Source organism: Cygnus atratus, chromosome 3 (genome assembly GCF_013377495.2).
Source record: "Cygnus atratus isolate AKBS03 ecotype Queensland, Australia chromosome 3, CAtr_DNAZoo_HiC_assembly, whole genome shotgun sequence".
NCBI lineage: Eukaryota > Metazoa > Chordata > Aves > Anseriformes > Anatidae > Cygnus > Cygnus atratus.
In genome coordinates this window covers 64,723,680-64,740,051 of record NC_066364.1, presented here as the reverse complement: position 1 = coordinate 64,740,051, position 16,372 = coordinate 64,723,680, and the positions used below count along the sequence as shown (strand labels likewise).

General features: G+C 39.1%; 2 protein-coding genes across 3 annotated transcripts in view; one reads left to right on the top strand and one right to left on the bottom strand.

Moving 5' to 3' along the window:
• TMEM181 (transmembrane protein 181) overlaps positions 1-10,606 on the top strand; it is a 29,395-nt gene extending 18,789 nt beyond the window's left edge. For both annotated transcript variants that reach the window (XM_035538292.2, XM_035538291.1), the window contains exons 11-17: positions 888-945; positions 1,633-1,735; positions 1,827-1,878; positions 2,773-2,855; positions 3,965-4,054; positions 5,500-5,566; positions 6,804-10,606. In XM_035538292.2, coding sequence (XP_035394185.1) covers positions 888-945; positions 1,633-1,735; positions 1,827-1,878; positions 2,773-2,855; positions 3,965-4,054; positions 5,500-5,566; positions 6,804-6,882 — 532 coding nt within the window. In that variant the 3' untranslated portion in view covers positions 6,883-10,606. The remainder of the gene's footprint in view (positions 1-887; positions 946-1,632; positions 1,736-1,826; positions 1,879-2,772; positions 2,856-3,964; positions 4,055-5,499; positions 5,567-6,803) is intronic.
• Positions 10,607-10,915: 309 nt separating this feature from the next.
• Positions 10,916-15,701, bottom strand: DYNLT1 (dynein light chain Tctex-type 1). Its single transcript, XM_035538293.2, has 5 exons — positions 15,579-15,701; positions 13,222-13,263; positions 11,908-12,031; positions 11,626-11,703; positions 10,916-11,337 (listed from the first exon to the last, which is right to left on the bottom strand). The coding sequence occupies exons 1-5, from the start codon at positions 15,603-15,605 to the stop codon at positions 11,267-11,269; spliced, it is 342 nt and encodes a 113-aa protein (XP_035394186.1). The 5' UTR covers positions 15,606-15,701; the 3' UTR covers positions 10,916-11,266.
• Positions 15,702-16,372: the final 671 nt, after the last annotated feature.

The following is a 16,372-nucleotide window of genomic DNA, read 5'->3' as shown; positions in this document are numbered from 1 at the left end:
TGCAGTTCGACAAAACTTTCTTAACAATTCGACCTGCACAATTGCTATTGACAGAGCATAGCCAGATCCTCCTCAAAACTGACTTATTTTGCCACGTTCAGTGTTTCTCTTCTCTTTCTCTGTTTCACTCACAAGATGTTGTCAATATTCCCCACGCAGAAAAAATTCTCAGTTTTGGAACCATTTTACTCTCAAGTGTTTGCCTATTATTTTATTTCTCAATATATATATAACGCCTTCTCCATGCCATTGTGTGTTGTGTACAATGAAAGCAGGGAATGCTGGTACTAATGTCCTGTCAGCAGAATTTGTATGAATTAAAGGCTTAAACAGCAGTTATTTCTTAGGTATGGTTCTTATCACCAAGGGTAACATTGAAACACTGAATCCTGAAGGCTTATGGGTATTTACAAGATTATGCATTTTCTAAAAATTAGGTAGAAAAATAAATCATCTACTTTGAAAAGACTCTTAAGATCATCAAGTCCAACCATCAGCCTGACCTACTGAGTCCCATCAGTAAACCATGTTCATAAGTGCCACATCCACACATCTCTTAAATATCTCCAGGGACGGAGACTCCACCACTTCCCTGGGCAGCCCAATCCAGTGCTTTTACCTTCTCTGTGAAGAAATTATTCCTAATATAATAAAGAAATAAATCCTCCATATTCTTTGCAAATTGAGGTTTAGAAAGGAGGAGGATGTCATGTAATGTAAGCTGTCATTAGAATCAGTGGCATTGCACTAATTTATACAGCCAAGATCTTTAGTTATAAGCTTTGTATAGTAACTTTAAACGCTTTCTTTGTTAGTGTTTTTTTTTTTTGACCTTGTTTTTTGTAAGGATGTAACAACCTTTTTTTTTCATTTTGAATCTTTCCTAGCGTCAATGAAGTACGTGATCCTACATACCAATACAGGGTTGACACAGGTAACTTCCAGGTAAGTCAAAAATGTTTCCTTGCTTTTAAATTGTCAAATGTAGTTAGACAAAATGAGGAGGGATTTGCTCTTCCATTGAAATCTATACTGCAGTTTAGAAAATATCACATGCTGGCCAGGTGGTCTAACTTTGCCTCGTGTACTTTACATTTTTCTTCAGATCATGCATAGGCCATAGTGAGCTCCATCCCATATGAGAACAGTAATTGTCTTGCAATAACCTTGGGCGTCTGGAGACTCAACACCAGAAGTTTAGTCATGGACTCACGACTGTTGGGACTGAAAGACAATTTTTTTAAGCCTCTTATTAAGTCAGTTTTGTGTATCTTGACTCTTGCCAAAATCCTCTGTCCTAGTAAATTTCAGAATTCCTTGTTGTAGGGGAGGATACAATTTACATGGTTTCTTGTATCATTCTTGGGAAATCCATTTTTAGATAATCCTTGAGATTCAGCTCTCAGTGAATTCAGTGAACAAAATGACCTCTTCTAGTAAACATCCTTTCTTTATGTTCCTCAAGAAGCTACCTTCACATATAGCCGTCCTTTCATGAACATACTTTCCCTGAATAAACGCACCAATCCATGTTGTGCTTTGGAAAATGATTTCTGTTTGTAGGATATAAAAGAAGAAAGGAGAAATAGGCCAAATCTTGTTAAATAATAAAAACTACTAATCTTTTTATAGGGAATGAAAATCTTCTTCCTTGTGGTGGCAACCACATACATTCTTTACCTTTTGTTCCTGATAGTGAGGGCATGTTCAGAACTCCGTAACATGCCTTATGTTGGTAAGTATTTTTTGGGGTTCTTCACTAAACAGGCTGTTGTCTTCTACACAAAGGTGTAAATTCTCTAATAACTTTTCTCGATCTTTTTCAGATCTCAGGTTAAAGTTCTTGACTGCATTAACCTTCATAGTGCTTGTCATTAGGTAAGGCATTTCAGAGTACATTTCTCAATACTCTAACTTTCAAAGCCCTGAAAAGAAGGTTATAAGTATGTTTTTTTGATAATAAAAATCTTCAGTGAAACTGAGAAATGTCTTTTTGATATGATAGCTATGTTTAGCACTTCTTAATTTTTGAACCCTTTCTTAAGGCTCTTAAAGCTAGCTTTATGTTATTTCTACTACCACCATAATACGGTACAAGACTTAAGAGATTCACTTAGCAGAGATGTTTTCTGTACTGCTGAGTGGTCTGCAGTGCACTGTTGATCTCTTTTGGAGCTTTGTAAGCTTCACTTAGTTAAAGCAGAGGTTTAGAATTAGTTTCTTAGATTATTGTTAGTATTTGTCTCCCATGCTTCAAGCAGTTCTTTCAAATTGCTGTTGACTCTTTAATTTTCTTTACTGATGAAATCTGATGTAAAATAGACCAAACGTGGTGTATTTTTCTATATGAAAGCAAAATATGTCTTACAATAAGTGACTGGCTTTTTAAAATAATTTTCTCATAGGAAAAAGGTCAGGGAGTGTAGCGAGAGGATAAGAAGTAATGGTTTTAAACTAAAAAATGGTAGATTTAGATTAGATATTTGGAAGCGATTCTTTGCTATGAGGCACTGGAACAGGTTGTCCAGAGAAGCTGAGGATGCCCCATCCCTGGAAGCGTTCAAGGCCAGGTTGGATGGGGCCCTGGGCAACCTGTTGTAGTGGGAAGTATCCCTGCCCATGGCAGGGGGATTGGAACTACATGATCTTTAAGGTCCCATCCAACCCAAACTGTTCTATGACTCTATGGTATACAGTTCTATCAAGCTACTATTTCAATTTTGAAGTTTAAAGGCACAGTATATATGCTGTCACTTTTTTTTCCTCCCACAGCATTGTTATACTCTATCTGCGCTTTGGAGCACAAGTTCTACAGGACAACTTTGTTGCTGAGCTATCAACTCATTATCAGAATTATATCCTTTTGTTGTGATGCTGCTCAACTAGGAATGTTAATCAGGTTTTATTTAGAAGGTACTTAAAGATGATGTACCTAAGGACTGAGTCCTTTGACTTCTAGGTGGGCTTTTGATACTCAATCAATTTTGATCAAGGTTTCTTGTCATCATTTTCTAATGGCTATTTGTAAAGATTATGAGCTGAGTTTCAGTTTAATTTGTTTCCACCAAATAAACCGCAGCTGCGTTTGATACTCTTCAAAAGGAATGAAGACCCATATATGCATGCATTCAAGTCATTTTTAACAATTTATAGTGAAAAAATTGACTATTTTCTGCTTGAATTCAACTTATCAGTTGGTAAGGGGTATACCAAAATACCTGAGAAATTAACAGTTTAGAAGTCACCAGAAATGTGTTTGTGTATTGGTGCAGTCTACGTGTGGAAGAGGTCATATCAGAGAATTTAAGTGTCTCCAGAGAGACTATTTCTGATATCTGTTGGCAATAGAATTACAGAGTACATTTATGGATCCTAACCATAAGATCCTAGTTCATTGTACTTTCTGAAATTGTCTACGTCACTGCAACTGATCCTGTTACTGATAAGCTTTAGATATGTGTTAGGAGCTAGTAGAGATCAGTAAGCAAAGCCTCTATTATATTCCCAAAGTGAAGGCAAGAACCCATCTTGAGTTCTGTGTGTACATAGTCCTTCTCCTTCCTTCTCAACTGATATGCCCACAAGAACTCCATTTTCAAGATGATAATAATAAAACAGAACCTCTCACCCAATCACTCCCTTAACTCAGCTTTCTTTTAGCAGTGAAGGTAGAACTATTCAATTATACCATGCATTCCACTAAAGAGTAGGCCTTACCTCTGCAAATTTTACTTGGGTTAAAACGAAAGATTTACCTTCAGTTAGAGCTATACCTAGAAATAGCTTGAGTACACTAGTTGTCATTAAATTAAAATAAAATGCAGTTGTGTTTAGTCATTCATACTCTCAAACTTTAGTATGATAAACATCCTTTCCATTGAAGCGACTTACACATGTTTTGGATCTTGTTTCCAAAGTTAATGTGTATGGAGTTATATTGAGCAGAATCCTTGACACTTACTACCAGCAGAATTCTTATCATTTTATGGTTTACTGAACTTCTATCTGTACACATTAGCCTTCGTGTATTCCCCCTCAAAGAATGCACTGTATGGTGAGTGTAAGCAACTGTTTGTTAAACTTACATGACAAGATCTGGCATATTAGTTCATACCGTGTGATATCCTTATATTTTTCTTGCCTCATTACCATTTCAATTTGCTTTGGGTTGACATAAACAGAGGCTGCACTGCTCCTGGGCGATTTAGTATTGGAAATATGAAGGAATGCTAAAATGTATGCAACTAATTAGCTAGCCTTGAATTCTTGTGCTCTTCTCTGATGAAGTTTATAGTCAATATGTTTGCATATAATGCTCTAACTTGTAACTGACTTGCAGACAGCCTTTAAGGAGCAAGAATACGTCACTCATACTTTGTTCTAACGATAAAGTTAATATATTGATATGCTGACAAAGTTGACTGAAATACGAAAAACAGGGTGATGGAAAAATAGGACTTAAGCTGATCTCTAATGTGGGGGGAACTAGGAGGAACATGCTGTGGAGGGGTACACAGCCCTCTTTTTTTTGCTTCCCTAAGTAGAGGATGTAATCTGATTCACATGATGATTATGAAGCATTGTTCCTCTCTAACAGATAAAGATTCTGTAAAATATTCATACAGAGTGCATTCTCTGCTTTAAGTAAGCACTGAGTTTAAAATATACTGGGAAGTATGATGAGGAGTAGCATTGTGGAGCTGGTGCTTTCTCTAAACTTTTTAGAGTTGAGATGAATCGAACTGTTACATAAAGATGCTCTTTTTCTGTTAAAAAAGACAAGACAAACTGTTGGGTGAGGATAAAGGGTTGCAAGAAGCATTAGCCTACAGATGTTATGAAGTAAAAACCTTCCAGGAAAAAGATGTTTTTGACAAATTGATGGATTGAATTTTACTTGCGTATTATTACAAACAGCAGCTAAGGAGGAACAGATTATACAAGAAATTGTGGTCTTGAAACAGGGCAGAGGGATTTGTCATAAATAGATAATGAAAAGTATGTGCTTCCTTTTATCTCACAATAAGGCTTCCTTCATCTATTGCAAGGATGAAAAACAACTGGCTAGTCGTTGACTTACATACAGAGGATTACAACTTTGGTCTACTGTCTTTATAACAAGTTCATGAAGACTATGATTTTTAAATAAGTATGAACTTCTGAATAATCAGAACAATGAAGTATGACTTAATTATATGCAAGTTGAAATGATATGACATGAAACGGCACAACAGAGGAAATCTGCTTATGCAACATGGAGAATTATCTATCTAAAAATAAAAAGCGAGAGTTATTTCATTTCCTTAAATCTTAAGAACATCACGATGTTGTGGGCTGAATGGTGAAGAATTTACAGCAAAGAATTCCGTGATATTTTTGTTGCATTGTAGTCATGACTGCCTTTGAAGCTGTTGAGGCTGTTGCTTCAGTGTTAGATTAGAAGTGCAGCCATGTTTCTACATTTAATGCGTTAAATTAACCCTTATTTGTATTTTCCAGAATCACAGTTGAAAGACAATCCTGCTTTTTCTATGCTGAACGATTCAGATGATGATGTGATTTATGGGTAAGATTATAGAATACCTATAGAGAGGATTTTTTTGGCGTGTTATTTTTGTAATGTTCTTTTCCATATTTGTTAAATAATTGAAGGCTTCGTAGGTTGTTAGTGAAAGTAAGCCGCCTAAAGAACAGAAACAGGCATATCCTGAAACAGAAATGCAATGAGGATGTGTGTTATTTTGGTTTTTCTTTGGTTTCTCAAAGGGATTGCCATGGCACTGATACAAACGGGTAAGTATGAGGATGCTGGTAGGTCACGGAGTGAAGGCAGCAAGAGATGTGAATGGGAAGGAATCCCTTTCAAGTTGGGAAAGATCACAGGAGTCAGGTGGAGTTAGCAAAGGGTCAGCTCATACAGAAATGCTGCAGAGAAGGATAAAGGCTCGCTCTTCTTAACTGTCCATCACTCTCTGAAATAAAAATAACCAAGTCTAGCAAAACTTCCTGGACGTGTGTGAGTTTATGTAATACAAAAACTATAGTATCACTTAAAAACCCATCCAGGTCATGTCTGCCTTTGCTAGACACCAAACAAATTCATTATCTGCCCTTGATGTTTTCACCTTTTACCAAGGACACTGAAGTGGCTCAACAGTGAAGATGGGTTAATACTGCAGAAAGCTGGAGAGAGGCTGTCAGGGACTGTAGCGATAGGACAAGGAGTAAAATGAGAAAAGGCCACATTTAGAATAGATATAAGGAAGAAATTAATTACTCAGAGGGTGGTGAGGCCCTGGCACAGGTTGCCCAGAGAAGCTGTGGATGCCTTCTCCCTGGAAGGGTTTCAGGCCAGGCTGGATGGGGCTTTGGGCAACCTGGTCTGGTGGGAGGTGTCCCTGCCCATGGCGGGGGGGTTGGAGCTAGGTGGTCCTTAAGGTCCCTTCCAACCCAAAGCATTCTGTGATTCTAACTTGAACAAGCTTGTGCTAGAGCAACTAGCATTGTCTGAGATGGCTTGCCTTTGTTTAGTTAGGTGGTGGTAGTACCAGTCTGCTTCTGCACTCTAATCCTTGTCAGTGGTGGCTTGTAGCTGCTGGGATAAATTTTATTATATACCAGTCTCTGGAGAGAAGTCATATATATTTTTCATATACCCAACAAGGAAGCAAAACAAATACAAACTTTTTACTCAAGTAACAATTTGATGCTTCAGTGCATTTTAGAACTTCCCTGGTTAGTTTAGAATTAATAAAACTTCAGAACATGGTGATCAGTTAAAAAAAAATAAATCTGTTTCACAGGAGTGACTATGAAGAAATGCCACTTCAGAATGGCCAAGCTATTAGAGCCAAATATAAAGAGGAGTCGGACAGTGATTGATTGATTTTGATGTAGAAAGACTTGTTCAGCTGGAATTAAAGCAATTATGAAGTTTTCCTAGAAGGACCACTTCCTTGGTTTTCTTACAGTCTGCTGTTACCTGAACACCAAATCCCAGGAAGGACATCTTGTTTCTGTTTCTGTTTACAAAGTTAAAACTGAAAAAAAAAAAAAAGAATGCTTGAAAAGGTTGTGTTGGAAACTTAGGAAACCAAAATTTATACACATCTTATAAAATGTCTGATGGCAGGATGTCTATGGACTAAAATCTTTGAGTCTAATTCAATTTCGAGGTGTCATTGATTATATACTGATTTTAAAATTGCTTCTTTGCTGCCTGGTGGTTTTTTTTTCCCTGTTGGGATTATGTAGAATATAATGTCTTTAATCTCTTGCATTTTGCTAGCTCCTTTGTATATTGTCCTCTGCTGTATGAAGTGCCTCTTTTCCCTTTCAATTTTGTACATTAGTCATTGTCAGTTGAACTGGAGGCAGGGAACGATGTGCTTTAGCTTTCTCTCTGTTCCCCCCCCCCCCTTTTTTTTTTTTAAGAAATGCAGGAAAACAAGCTTTCCATTCCTTCTAAGAGGTGGTGTAGTCTTAAAACCATTCTTTTAACTCATTTAACAGGATTTACTAGGTATGTTCTAAGTGTGAGATACGTGCAAGTAGTCAAGTTCTAGTGAGCCAAAATAGTCTGTGGTCCAAAATTATTTGTATAACGTAGGTTTCATAACATGCTTTATCACCACAGCAAAACTGTTTTGTTAGTTCTGTTTTGTTTTCAAACAGCCCTCTCAAATGAAAATATTTGGGCAGAAACAAATCTCAGAAGGAAGCCAGTACTTTTTTTTCTTTTTGTGATTGTGTGCTGGAGGAGATTGTTACACTTACAAGAATATGGTACAGAGTTTCATAGAGAAGTACAATTTCATATTTCCAAACATTTCATTTTTAGAGGCTTTTTCTACATCAAAATTGTTCATGAAGTTGTATTAATAGGCAGTTATCTGCTTGGCTGCTCATGTATTGAACTTGTGTAACAGCTTCTGAGCATGTTCTGTGCATAGACTTCTCTCTCATACCACAGTTGCCACCTCTACTGCTTGAAATTTTTACAAGTACATTTTACAATCTGTATTCCAGTCTGTGCTGGAACAATTATATGGGAATTCATTATTCCTAGTACAATGCTGCTGCTTCTCAGCTTAAGAGCTGTTTTTATCCTCCCACACTACTGTTCGGCGCTGTATTTAAGTGGATGCTATTTGTTTCTAACTAATTCTATGTTCTCAAGTACTTGACCTGTCTGAAAGTCTTTCTTTTTTCCTTTTTGAATGGATTCATAACTTCAGCTTACTCTTGTAGAATCTCTCTGCCCTGCTGCTCTAGAAGACAGTAAAAAGTACTGTTTAGGTAGAAAATGATGCTGGCTTACACTAGTAAATCATGCTTATGATTGAACTAGTTTAAGCAGAATGGTGCAATGAAGGCCTGCTAGACTTGCTGAATTATATTGGGGGGGAAGAGTAGATTTGTTCTGCTTTTGTGCAACGGTTTTAGGCCATAGCAGCTGCAATAACCTCCTGGTAGCTGTTCAGGAGCATTAAAGAGAGACCTCACAGGGAGCAATTTGCTTACAGAAGACCAAAGGAACTGCTTCATATGGTTGCATCCTTGCTGTCGTAAGAATAGTTCAGATTAAATCAGTGATCTGTTAAAGACAAGTGTGGTAAGATTGCGTATGTGTGTGTAATGCAGACCTCTGAATTCTTTGAGGATATTTGGAATTTAAAACTTACTGTAACAGAGATAATGTATTTGTTACAAGCCAAAGTACCATTATACAATAATGCTAAAACAAAGAAAATGCTGGGGGGGGGTAAATGTCTTAATTAATTGGCATCAGTTTAGAATATATAGGAAAACCATTACAGAGGTATGCAAGTTTGTGGGGGTTTTGTCAGTGAACTGTACTAAGCTGTACCTTCAGCATTTATTTTCAGATATTTTTTTTAACAAGTATAGGGGATGATCTTTTATCCTACAAGAGAGACCATTCGCATTTTATTATTCCCTAGATGATTTTCTTGGTGTGTATGGTTGTTTGAATTTGCAGTCAGACTCTGCAGCCAACTAGACACTGTTTGTGTATCCCAAGCCCCTTTGACTTCCATTGAAGCGAGTACGGGAATTAGGTCTTCAAAAATTCAGATTTACGTGATCCTTACGTATTCAAATCTCTCTCATATTAATTCTCTTCTGTGCTGTTTTGAATTGATAAAATACTTGATTTGACAAATGTGCAAAGTATACTGCTTCTTATGACGGTTGGAGTTGGTTGTTACAGTTGACCCTGAAATAGTGTCATGCTTTGTGAATTCATTGACTAAAAGCATTTCTAATCTAACTGTGAAATAATGATTTTTCAAAGCTGTTTTCAGCCGATTTTACTTGCCATTTTGTCTACCTTCACTTTTCTACATGACTGTATTCAAAATGAAAATAGGAGAGCTGAGATAGGAAAATGTGCACTTCAAATAAGTATCTCACCAAAAATAACTTCCTTTCTAATTTTTTTAGAGATTATATTTAAGCAATGTTTGCCATACAAAATAGGTTTGTATTTTAGATGTGCTAGAGTGTAATGGTAAGGTTAGTCGAAGAACTGTCATATCAAATTCAGTGCATAGTCAAAAAGCAAAAGCAGTGAAGCAGGTAGTTCGGCTAGCAAGAAATTTTGATTTCACTCCCCTTATCTGTAAACAATTGGAAAGCAGAGACAGTATTTGAGGAATATTACAGAATGGATTACCAACAGCTTCAGAGTAGGTGGCATAAATTCACTGCTGAGTAATATGTTGTAACCTAAGGGTAAAACAGAAAAGATCTGGATAAGAAACTAATCTGGCTTTCCTTTAGCTACAGTTAAAAGGAATTCAGTATCTCCAGCCCTCCCGGAGCTGTGTAAAATGAGAAAAGTGTACAAAAGGCCTCACAGTATATAGCGTTACTGCTCTACAGGAGATGCTTTCTATTAAATAACTGTAAGACTTCCATGTACATTGTGATCAAGATGGACTTTAAAGAAATCGATTATAATTGAGGATGAGCCCATTAATGGCAACGGTTTTCTGTAGTGTTTGCTTTAAAAATACAGTTGGAATTCCTAGGGCTGGCAAAGAATAGGAAGGAAGCATATGGCTCAGTGCAGTAAGGAAGAGCTAGTCCACCAGACCTGCGAACTAATACAGGGGGAAAATGGAAAGGTGTTTCCAGCTAGAAAAGGTTTTGATCAGTTATCTCTGAGCCAAAACACAACCTTGAATCCATAACCACCTAGTTTTTGCCCACTTTTTTTGCTTGTGCCAGTAATAACCATTGCATTACTGTAAAAATTTTAGAGGTTTGTAAATATGTAAAATTAAGATAAAATATGGAATTTTTGTGTACCAAAATGGTATAAAATGTGTAAGATAAATGCTCTGTTTAATGAGAAGCTGTAAATTAAATGCTGCTTTGAAAAAGTGTGCATGGGGACGTGTTAAATATTCTGTCTAGAAAGTGTGTTAATGACAGGAAATAGTCCATTATGTTGGAAAACTTCATCCTAGTATGGAATATGAAGCAAAACTAGTATTTCAAGCAAGTTGAGTACTGAGTTTCTTGGAAGACTTCATGTGTATAAGCATTGTTAAATACTCAGAATAAAGTTTTATATCTTTATATCGTATCTTGGGTTTTATTTCCCTTCTCGTGTATGACTAAAACTTAAACACATTTTTACTTTGAGTAGTTTCTTATTCAAGTAACCCAGTTTGAACATATATAAGGATTGAATCTAGGAGGCTGTGTCAGCACAGAGGCACCAGAGAATTGGGGCAGGGGGGAGTGTTTGTTTTTTATTGCCTGGGCTTGAAGGTGGAAGGCTGCTTGCTACTATTCCTGAGAAACATGCTAGCCAGCTTACGAAGGGGAAGTGGAACTCTTAAAAACTCCAGAAGGGTTACGTTTAAACAAGTCACACCAATGGTTATGAATTTCAATAATTTAATGCTAACCAAGAGTACAAAGTGTGAAAGTCAGTGTCTTATTTATATTGGTCTTAAAAAAAGAAATCTAGAGAAAGTGTTTACACTGCAGCAGATTTCAGAATTAGCACCTTAAAGAGAAGTTCTTGAAGTGTTAAGACAGCATGGCGCCACTGGTACAATACCAAGTACAAACATAAACCATGTAACAGCATGTTTTCACATTTGAAAAAAGTTACATAAAAAGTATATTAAAACCAGAAGTTGTTCAGTGCATTCACAGTTTGAGCTGAGATGGAATCAAGTGCTTGCTGGAGTAGAAAAGAGTTGAAGGATGACTGATTCCAAGGCAATTATATTGCAAGTCCAAAGGCACTGACAATACAGTACATGGTCTTATTCTCCCATCTCACAGTACAAGTTCCTACAAAGACAAAAAAAGAGTTTCAGAGACGGGAGAAAGAGCGATTAATATGAAAATGTATGCTCTTGTATACATATTTGTTTACTTTAAGAATCTTAAGAATGTAGCTTGCACAACAGCTAAGTACTTCATGTATTAGAAGAGTTAGCATCACAGCCACATGGAAAAAATGCCAAACTGTACGCTACTCCTCCAGAACAATAGCAGTCAGAAAACTGACACGGCCTAGTCTCAAGGGGACTAGCGTTAACGTTGCAAGTTGAAGCATCCAACAGTTTCACTCCTTACCATCACTGGAGTTGTCCCAGAAGCAAGAGCTCGCTGTATGTAGCCCAGCACCATTCTTTTGCATAATCACACAGGTCACTGTTTATCAGTAGAGAAGCTTTTATTAGTTTACTGCTTTTATCAATTACCATTTAGCTACATTTATGCTTAGCACAGTACGTACATACACAAACGTACATGCTTATGAGTAGTTAATAGCCATGGTTCTTGCTAAGCTTTTTCGTTGTTGTTAAGTTCTTATCAGTCTACTTTACCCGCTTAAACAGAAAAAGTTGAGCTCACCAATATACTTGAAGGGTTTCCCCAGCTTTGTGAGCTGGCTTAGAGTTTGTTCCACCACACTTGTTGTCCACTGGTTCACTTTGCTGTGCTGGTAGGCATTGCCACCGATCGCACTTTCTATGGCCTGTTGGTGACAAACACACAAAATAAGCCCCCTTGTTGTCACTCTCCGAGGATCCCATTTATCTATCTGAACATGATACACTGAGGATGAGACGCCGTACTCGTAGAAAATATCCTAAATACTCTTTGTCCATACTGATTGCTGGAACTGTTTTCAAATGTTACAGAACTTGCAATTCAGAGTTTGAGCCAGGCACAGAAGGTACAATATATTCCTTCCTCTTTTCACTGTTATATCTTGATTTTTCCTTTCTAATTCCTATTCCAACGTCCTGGAGCCAGACTTACGAAAAGGCCCTTGCATTTAAACAGTCCTGAAGAGACTGAAAAAAACGCACAGAACGACGGCCTATCCACCCATATTCTTTAGAAATGAACTTCAGATTTTTCAGCAACGTCATTTTTGGAAAACAAATCAAAACAAGAGACCCATGTAATTGCTGGTTACTAACAGAACAGAAGCCTTTAGCCAAACAGTCCATTTTACTAATGAGAATTCCCCTTTAAGGCACAAAAGTACATTAAGCTTGCAGATTTTTTCATTGATACATTTTTTTCTTCCAGAAATTATTTTTAAAATAACCACAAAGTTGTTTCAGATTCAGAAGGGACAGGAACAGGTATTAGAGCACGCCTAGCCAATTTACAGGAAGTCTGACCTAAACAGTTGTTTTGCAACACGTAAAAGGTGCTTGTCTGCTCTATGAGAGGAACTCTAGATGCAAAACCCAAACCTCTCTGGAAAATTTACAGACAGGAAATTCAGGTTTCTTAGCAACAAGAAGAGTTGTTTCAAACAAACAACTCATTTTGGAGGAAAAGCATCTCAGAAGACCACAGTAACATGCATATGCAGACAGTTCGTACAGAACACAGATTTTATGCCTCAGTAGCATGCAATCTGTACAGCTTTTAGCATACAACAGCTGCCTAGGAGTAGGCATACACTGCAGAGAGGAGCGTAGGAAATTATTTTAATCATCTTTTGGGTTTGTAATACATATCACAACCACAGCTAGGTATTATTTCTACTTAAAGCGTCCACAGTGGTTAAATTAACCAATGATTACCTACACTTCCATAATAACCTATCTTGAACTAATCACATACCAGTCACTAGATTTTGTTGACTTCTTTTTAGCACACAGCACACAACATAGCATGCTTTCACACCAAAGTGAAAATGTTTACCTCTTTAATGATGTTACTGACTTCATCAACGACAAAGGAAGTCTACAAAGAAGCAAAATTGAAAATTATCAGTGAATGCATTCTTCCATTTACACAGTTCAAGCTTTGTAAAGAAAACAGACTTCAAGCTTAATTAATGCTTGATAGGTTTATTGCAAGTCACATGATGCCTACTCTTCCTTTTGTGCTCATAACTTAACTGTACTTACCTGAATCCAGTCAAGTGAACATTCTTAACAAAATAATGGAAAGTAAGAGAAGAAGTAACATTGGCTGGACTTCTAAGTCAAAGTTTTCAAATTTTAACTGGAGAGTATTTTAAAGTAATACGCATAGCACTTCCATACACGTATAAACCCATCTTACAATAACCATTAATGTCTATGGTTCACTGAACGGGCTGCAGAGATAACCTCAGTGCACAGACACGGCTCACCGTTAAATGAAACCCACATCTTCTGGGCACTGATGTGGACAAAGCATCAATTCACAGCTCAAGGAAAAGCTGTCACTACAATTTCAGCTGGGATACAAAGAAAATTGCTTCTTGAAAAGAGGGGGAAATCTAGCTTCTGCATCTCCTACCACCTTCAGCATTCTCTCAGGCTCCAGGCAGTAGAGATGAAGCAAAGGGAAGTTGGACAGGGAAGGCCCCAGCATTTTACTGACCTTAAAACTACTACCTGTTTTTCCGTGTGGTTAGGATACCTTTCTGTCCTAGTCCCTCAGCTGCTACCATGCCCCGCGTTGGCTCTTGCGTGCTGGCAGCAGCACAACCAGGCAGCCAGCCTCCTGCCCTGGTCACAACAGCACGGGGGAGCAGTGACACTGGGCACAGTGACGCTCTGTCACAAAGTCCCACTGGGCACTCACGCATGCCCAGGGTTTTACTTCTGACTTCTCTTTTTTGACTAAGCTCTCGCTTGAAGGTCTCGCAGCTTCTCTAGCTGGCAATCATGAATAAAAGCACAATTAGGGTGTTCAGGGGTGCCACAACTAAACCCGCTCAGACGTTGGTCAGACGGTGAACTGTCTAGCCAGCTTCAAAGATGTGCGACTTCAGAAAGATGCAAGCAGCTGAGTGTTCTCCATGACAAAAGCAGCAACGCGCCAAGGGAGAAAGGCAGGCAACGCCTTTTTAACAACTGTTCAGAGGCACTAACCTGCTAGCACACCTCAACATTTCTAAAAGCTTTCATATACTGCGTAGCAAACTTGCTTTTATTCTCAGCTTCTTGACTTCGATTTAATAACTCATATTCATTTTCACACTACTTAATTTTACAGGTGCTTACATGTTAAGGTGCACCACTGTATTTATCCAAATAAGAGCTAGAATTATCACGGTGTTCTTTCCCACAGAGCAGAAACTGAGAACATATATGCCAGACACGCCGGCAGACATGCAGCATGCTGCCAGGCCAGATGACAAACTGTATGTTTTTTCTCCACAAAGTCTAGAACTTTGCTCAGAAATGCCTGGGTAAGCACAAACGAAATTCACCAAACTAAACTGAATTAAATTCAGACCGCATTCCCAAAGGTATTTAGTTCTGTTTTTTGATTAAAAACAGTGGGAAAGGGAGAGTCATAGATAAACTCCAGAACTTGGTTCAGGGGGTTCTGTTACTTCTCAAAACCTCCCCCTTGTTTAGGATGAAAACATACGTGGGTTTAAATACGTGAGCCTGAACATTGAGTCCTGATACCTAGCATTATGATTTGTGTGTTGTAAATAAGGTGCCAAATAATACAAGTGTTCCACCTTTTAATAAGACAATACCAACATTTTTTTCTTTAAAAAATAAAGGGGAAAAACACAGAAGCTTTGTGATTTCTGACGCACCCCTCCAGTACAAGGAAAGCGGACTCAATGTTTCCAACACCTTGTTTGAAAAGGGTGTTCCCAGGCAACAAACGTGAACTGCAAAGCGATTTTTTTCAGTAATCCTGAAGACGTCTCTAAAGACATCTATAAGAGTGATTTTTGAATTGTTAATTATCACCTATTAATGCAGCTGCACGACACAGGCCAGGCCCATCGGTCAGGTTAAGGATTTAGCACAGCCTGACCTGACACACCTCCATCTCCAAGGCTGCTTTGCTATCACCCGCCGCAGCCGGAGAACAATGCAGCGAGAAAAAGGGGCCCTCTGCGGGAGCAACACCCCCCGGGCAGCCACCGGCACGAAACGGACCCCGCTTTGTCTCAGCCTGCGCCACCTCTACCGGCGCGTTCAGCAGCAGCCCAGGCGCTTCAGACCCCTCCTTCCCCACCGGCACCCTGCTCGGGCCGCACACCGGGGCAGGGCAGCGACATGCCGGAGCCCCCTGCCCGCCCGCCCCGGGGCCGTTACCTCGTCCCCCGCCTGGAAGTCGTCCATCGCCCCGCCGCCACCGCCCGGCCGCCGAGACGCCTGCGCGCTCCGCTCCCCGCCTCCCGGGCCGCGCCCAAGATGGCGCCGTCCCCATAGCGACAGCCCGGGGGCGGTGGCGGGGGGCGCCGCCGTGGTGCTGCCCGGCGGGCCGAGGCGACCAGCAACGCCCTGGTTTTCGTGTAGCTGGTTTACCGGTTGCGTCCCGGGCGCTGCTGGGGAGGTGGGAGAGAGGTCCCCCGTGGTTTTGAAAACAAACCTTGAAAGGAAGGGCTGAGGTCATCACGTGCGTTCACAAACTGGAATTTAAAAAAATAAAACAGGGAAAGACATAAAGAATCTGTGTGTTCTTACAGTTTCAAGCCAACCTCTCTCTCTCTTTCTCCCTCCTTTTTTTTTTTTTTTTTTTAACATCCCGAATCAGAATTTGGACAATGGAATTAAAGAGTACCCTTTTTACAGTTTATGGATTTGTGAGTGTGCAATTTTTACACATAACCCAGATTACCACTGATACGAATTTCTGGGAGGCTGTGTACATGGTGCTGTTGAGGTTCAGAATGGCCCAGATGAAGTGGAGAAATGCTCTGAAGAAAGCAGAAAATAACTTAATGGGTGCACGCACAAAGGCCTACGCCGAGGCAGGAATAATCAGCCCTGTGAATGAGACAGGGTGGGGACTAGCTGACTCGGTAGCCCTGCCATGGAGCAGGGTGTAGAGGGGCATATCAGATGCGATTTACTTTGGTCTGACCTATGAAGCTGCTGTTAAAAAA

What these genes read in the sequence shown, in the direction of transcription:
- DYNLT1 (XM_035538293.2), bottom strand. Translation starts at nt 15,605, where the DNA reads ATGGACGACTTCCAGGCGGGGGACGAG. An exon ending in TCAGTAACATCATTAAAGAG is followed by an intron (nt 12,032 to 13,221) that starts GTAAACATTTTC and finishes TGTCACCAACAG; the next exon opens with GCCATAGAAAGTGCGATCGG. An exon ending in CTGGGACAACTCCAGTGATG is followed by an intron (nt 11,338 to 11,625) that starts GTAAGGAGTGAA and finishes TTGTCTTTGTAG; the next exon opens with GAACTTGTACTGTGAGATGG.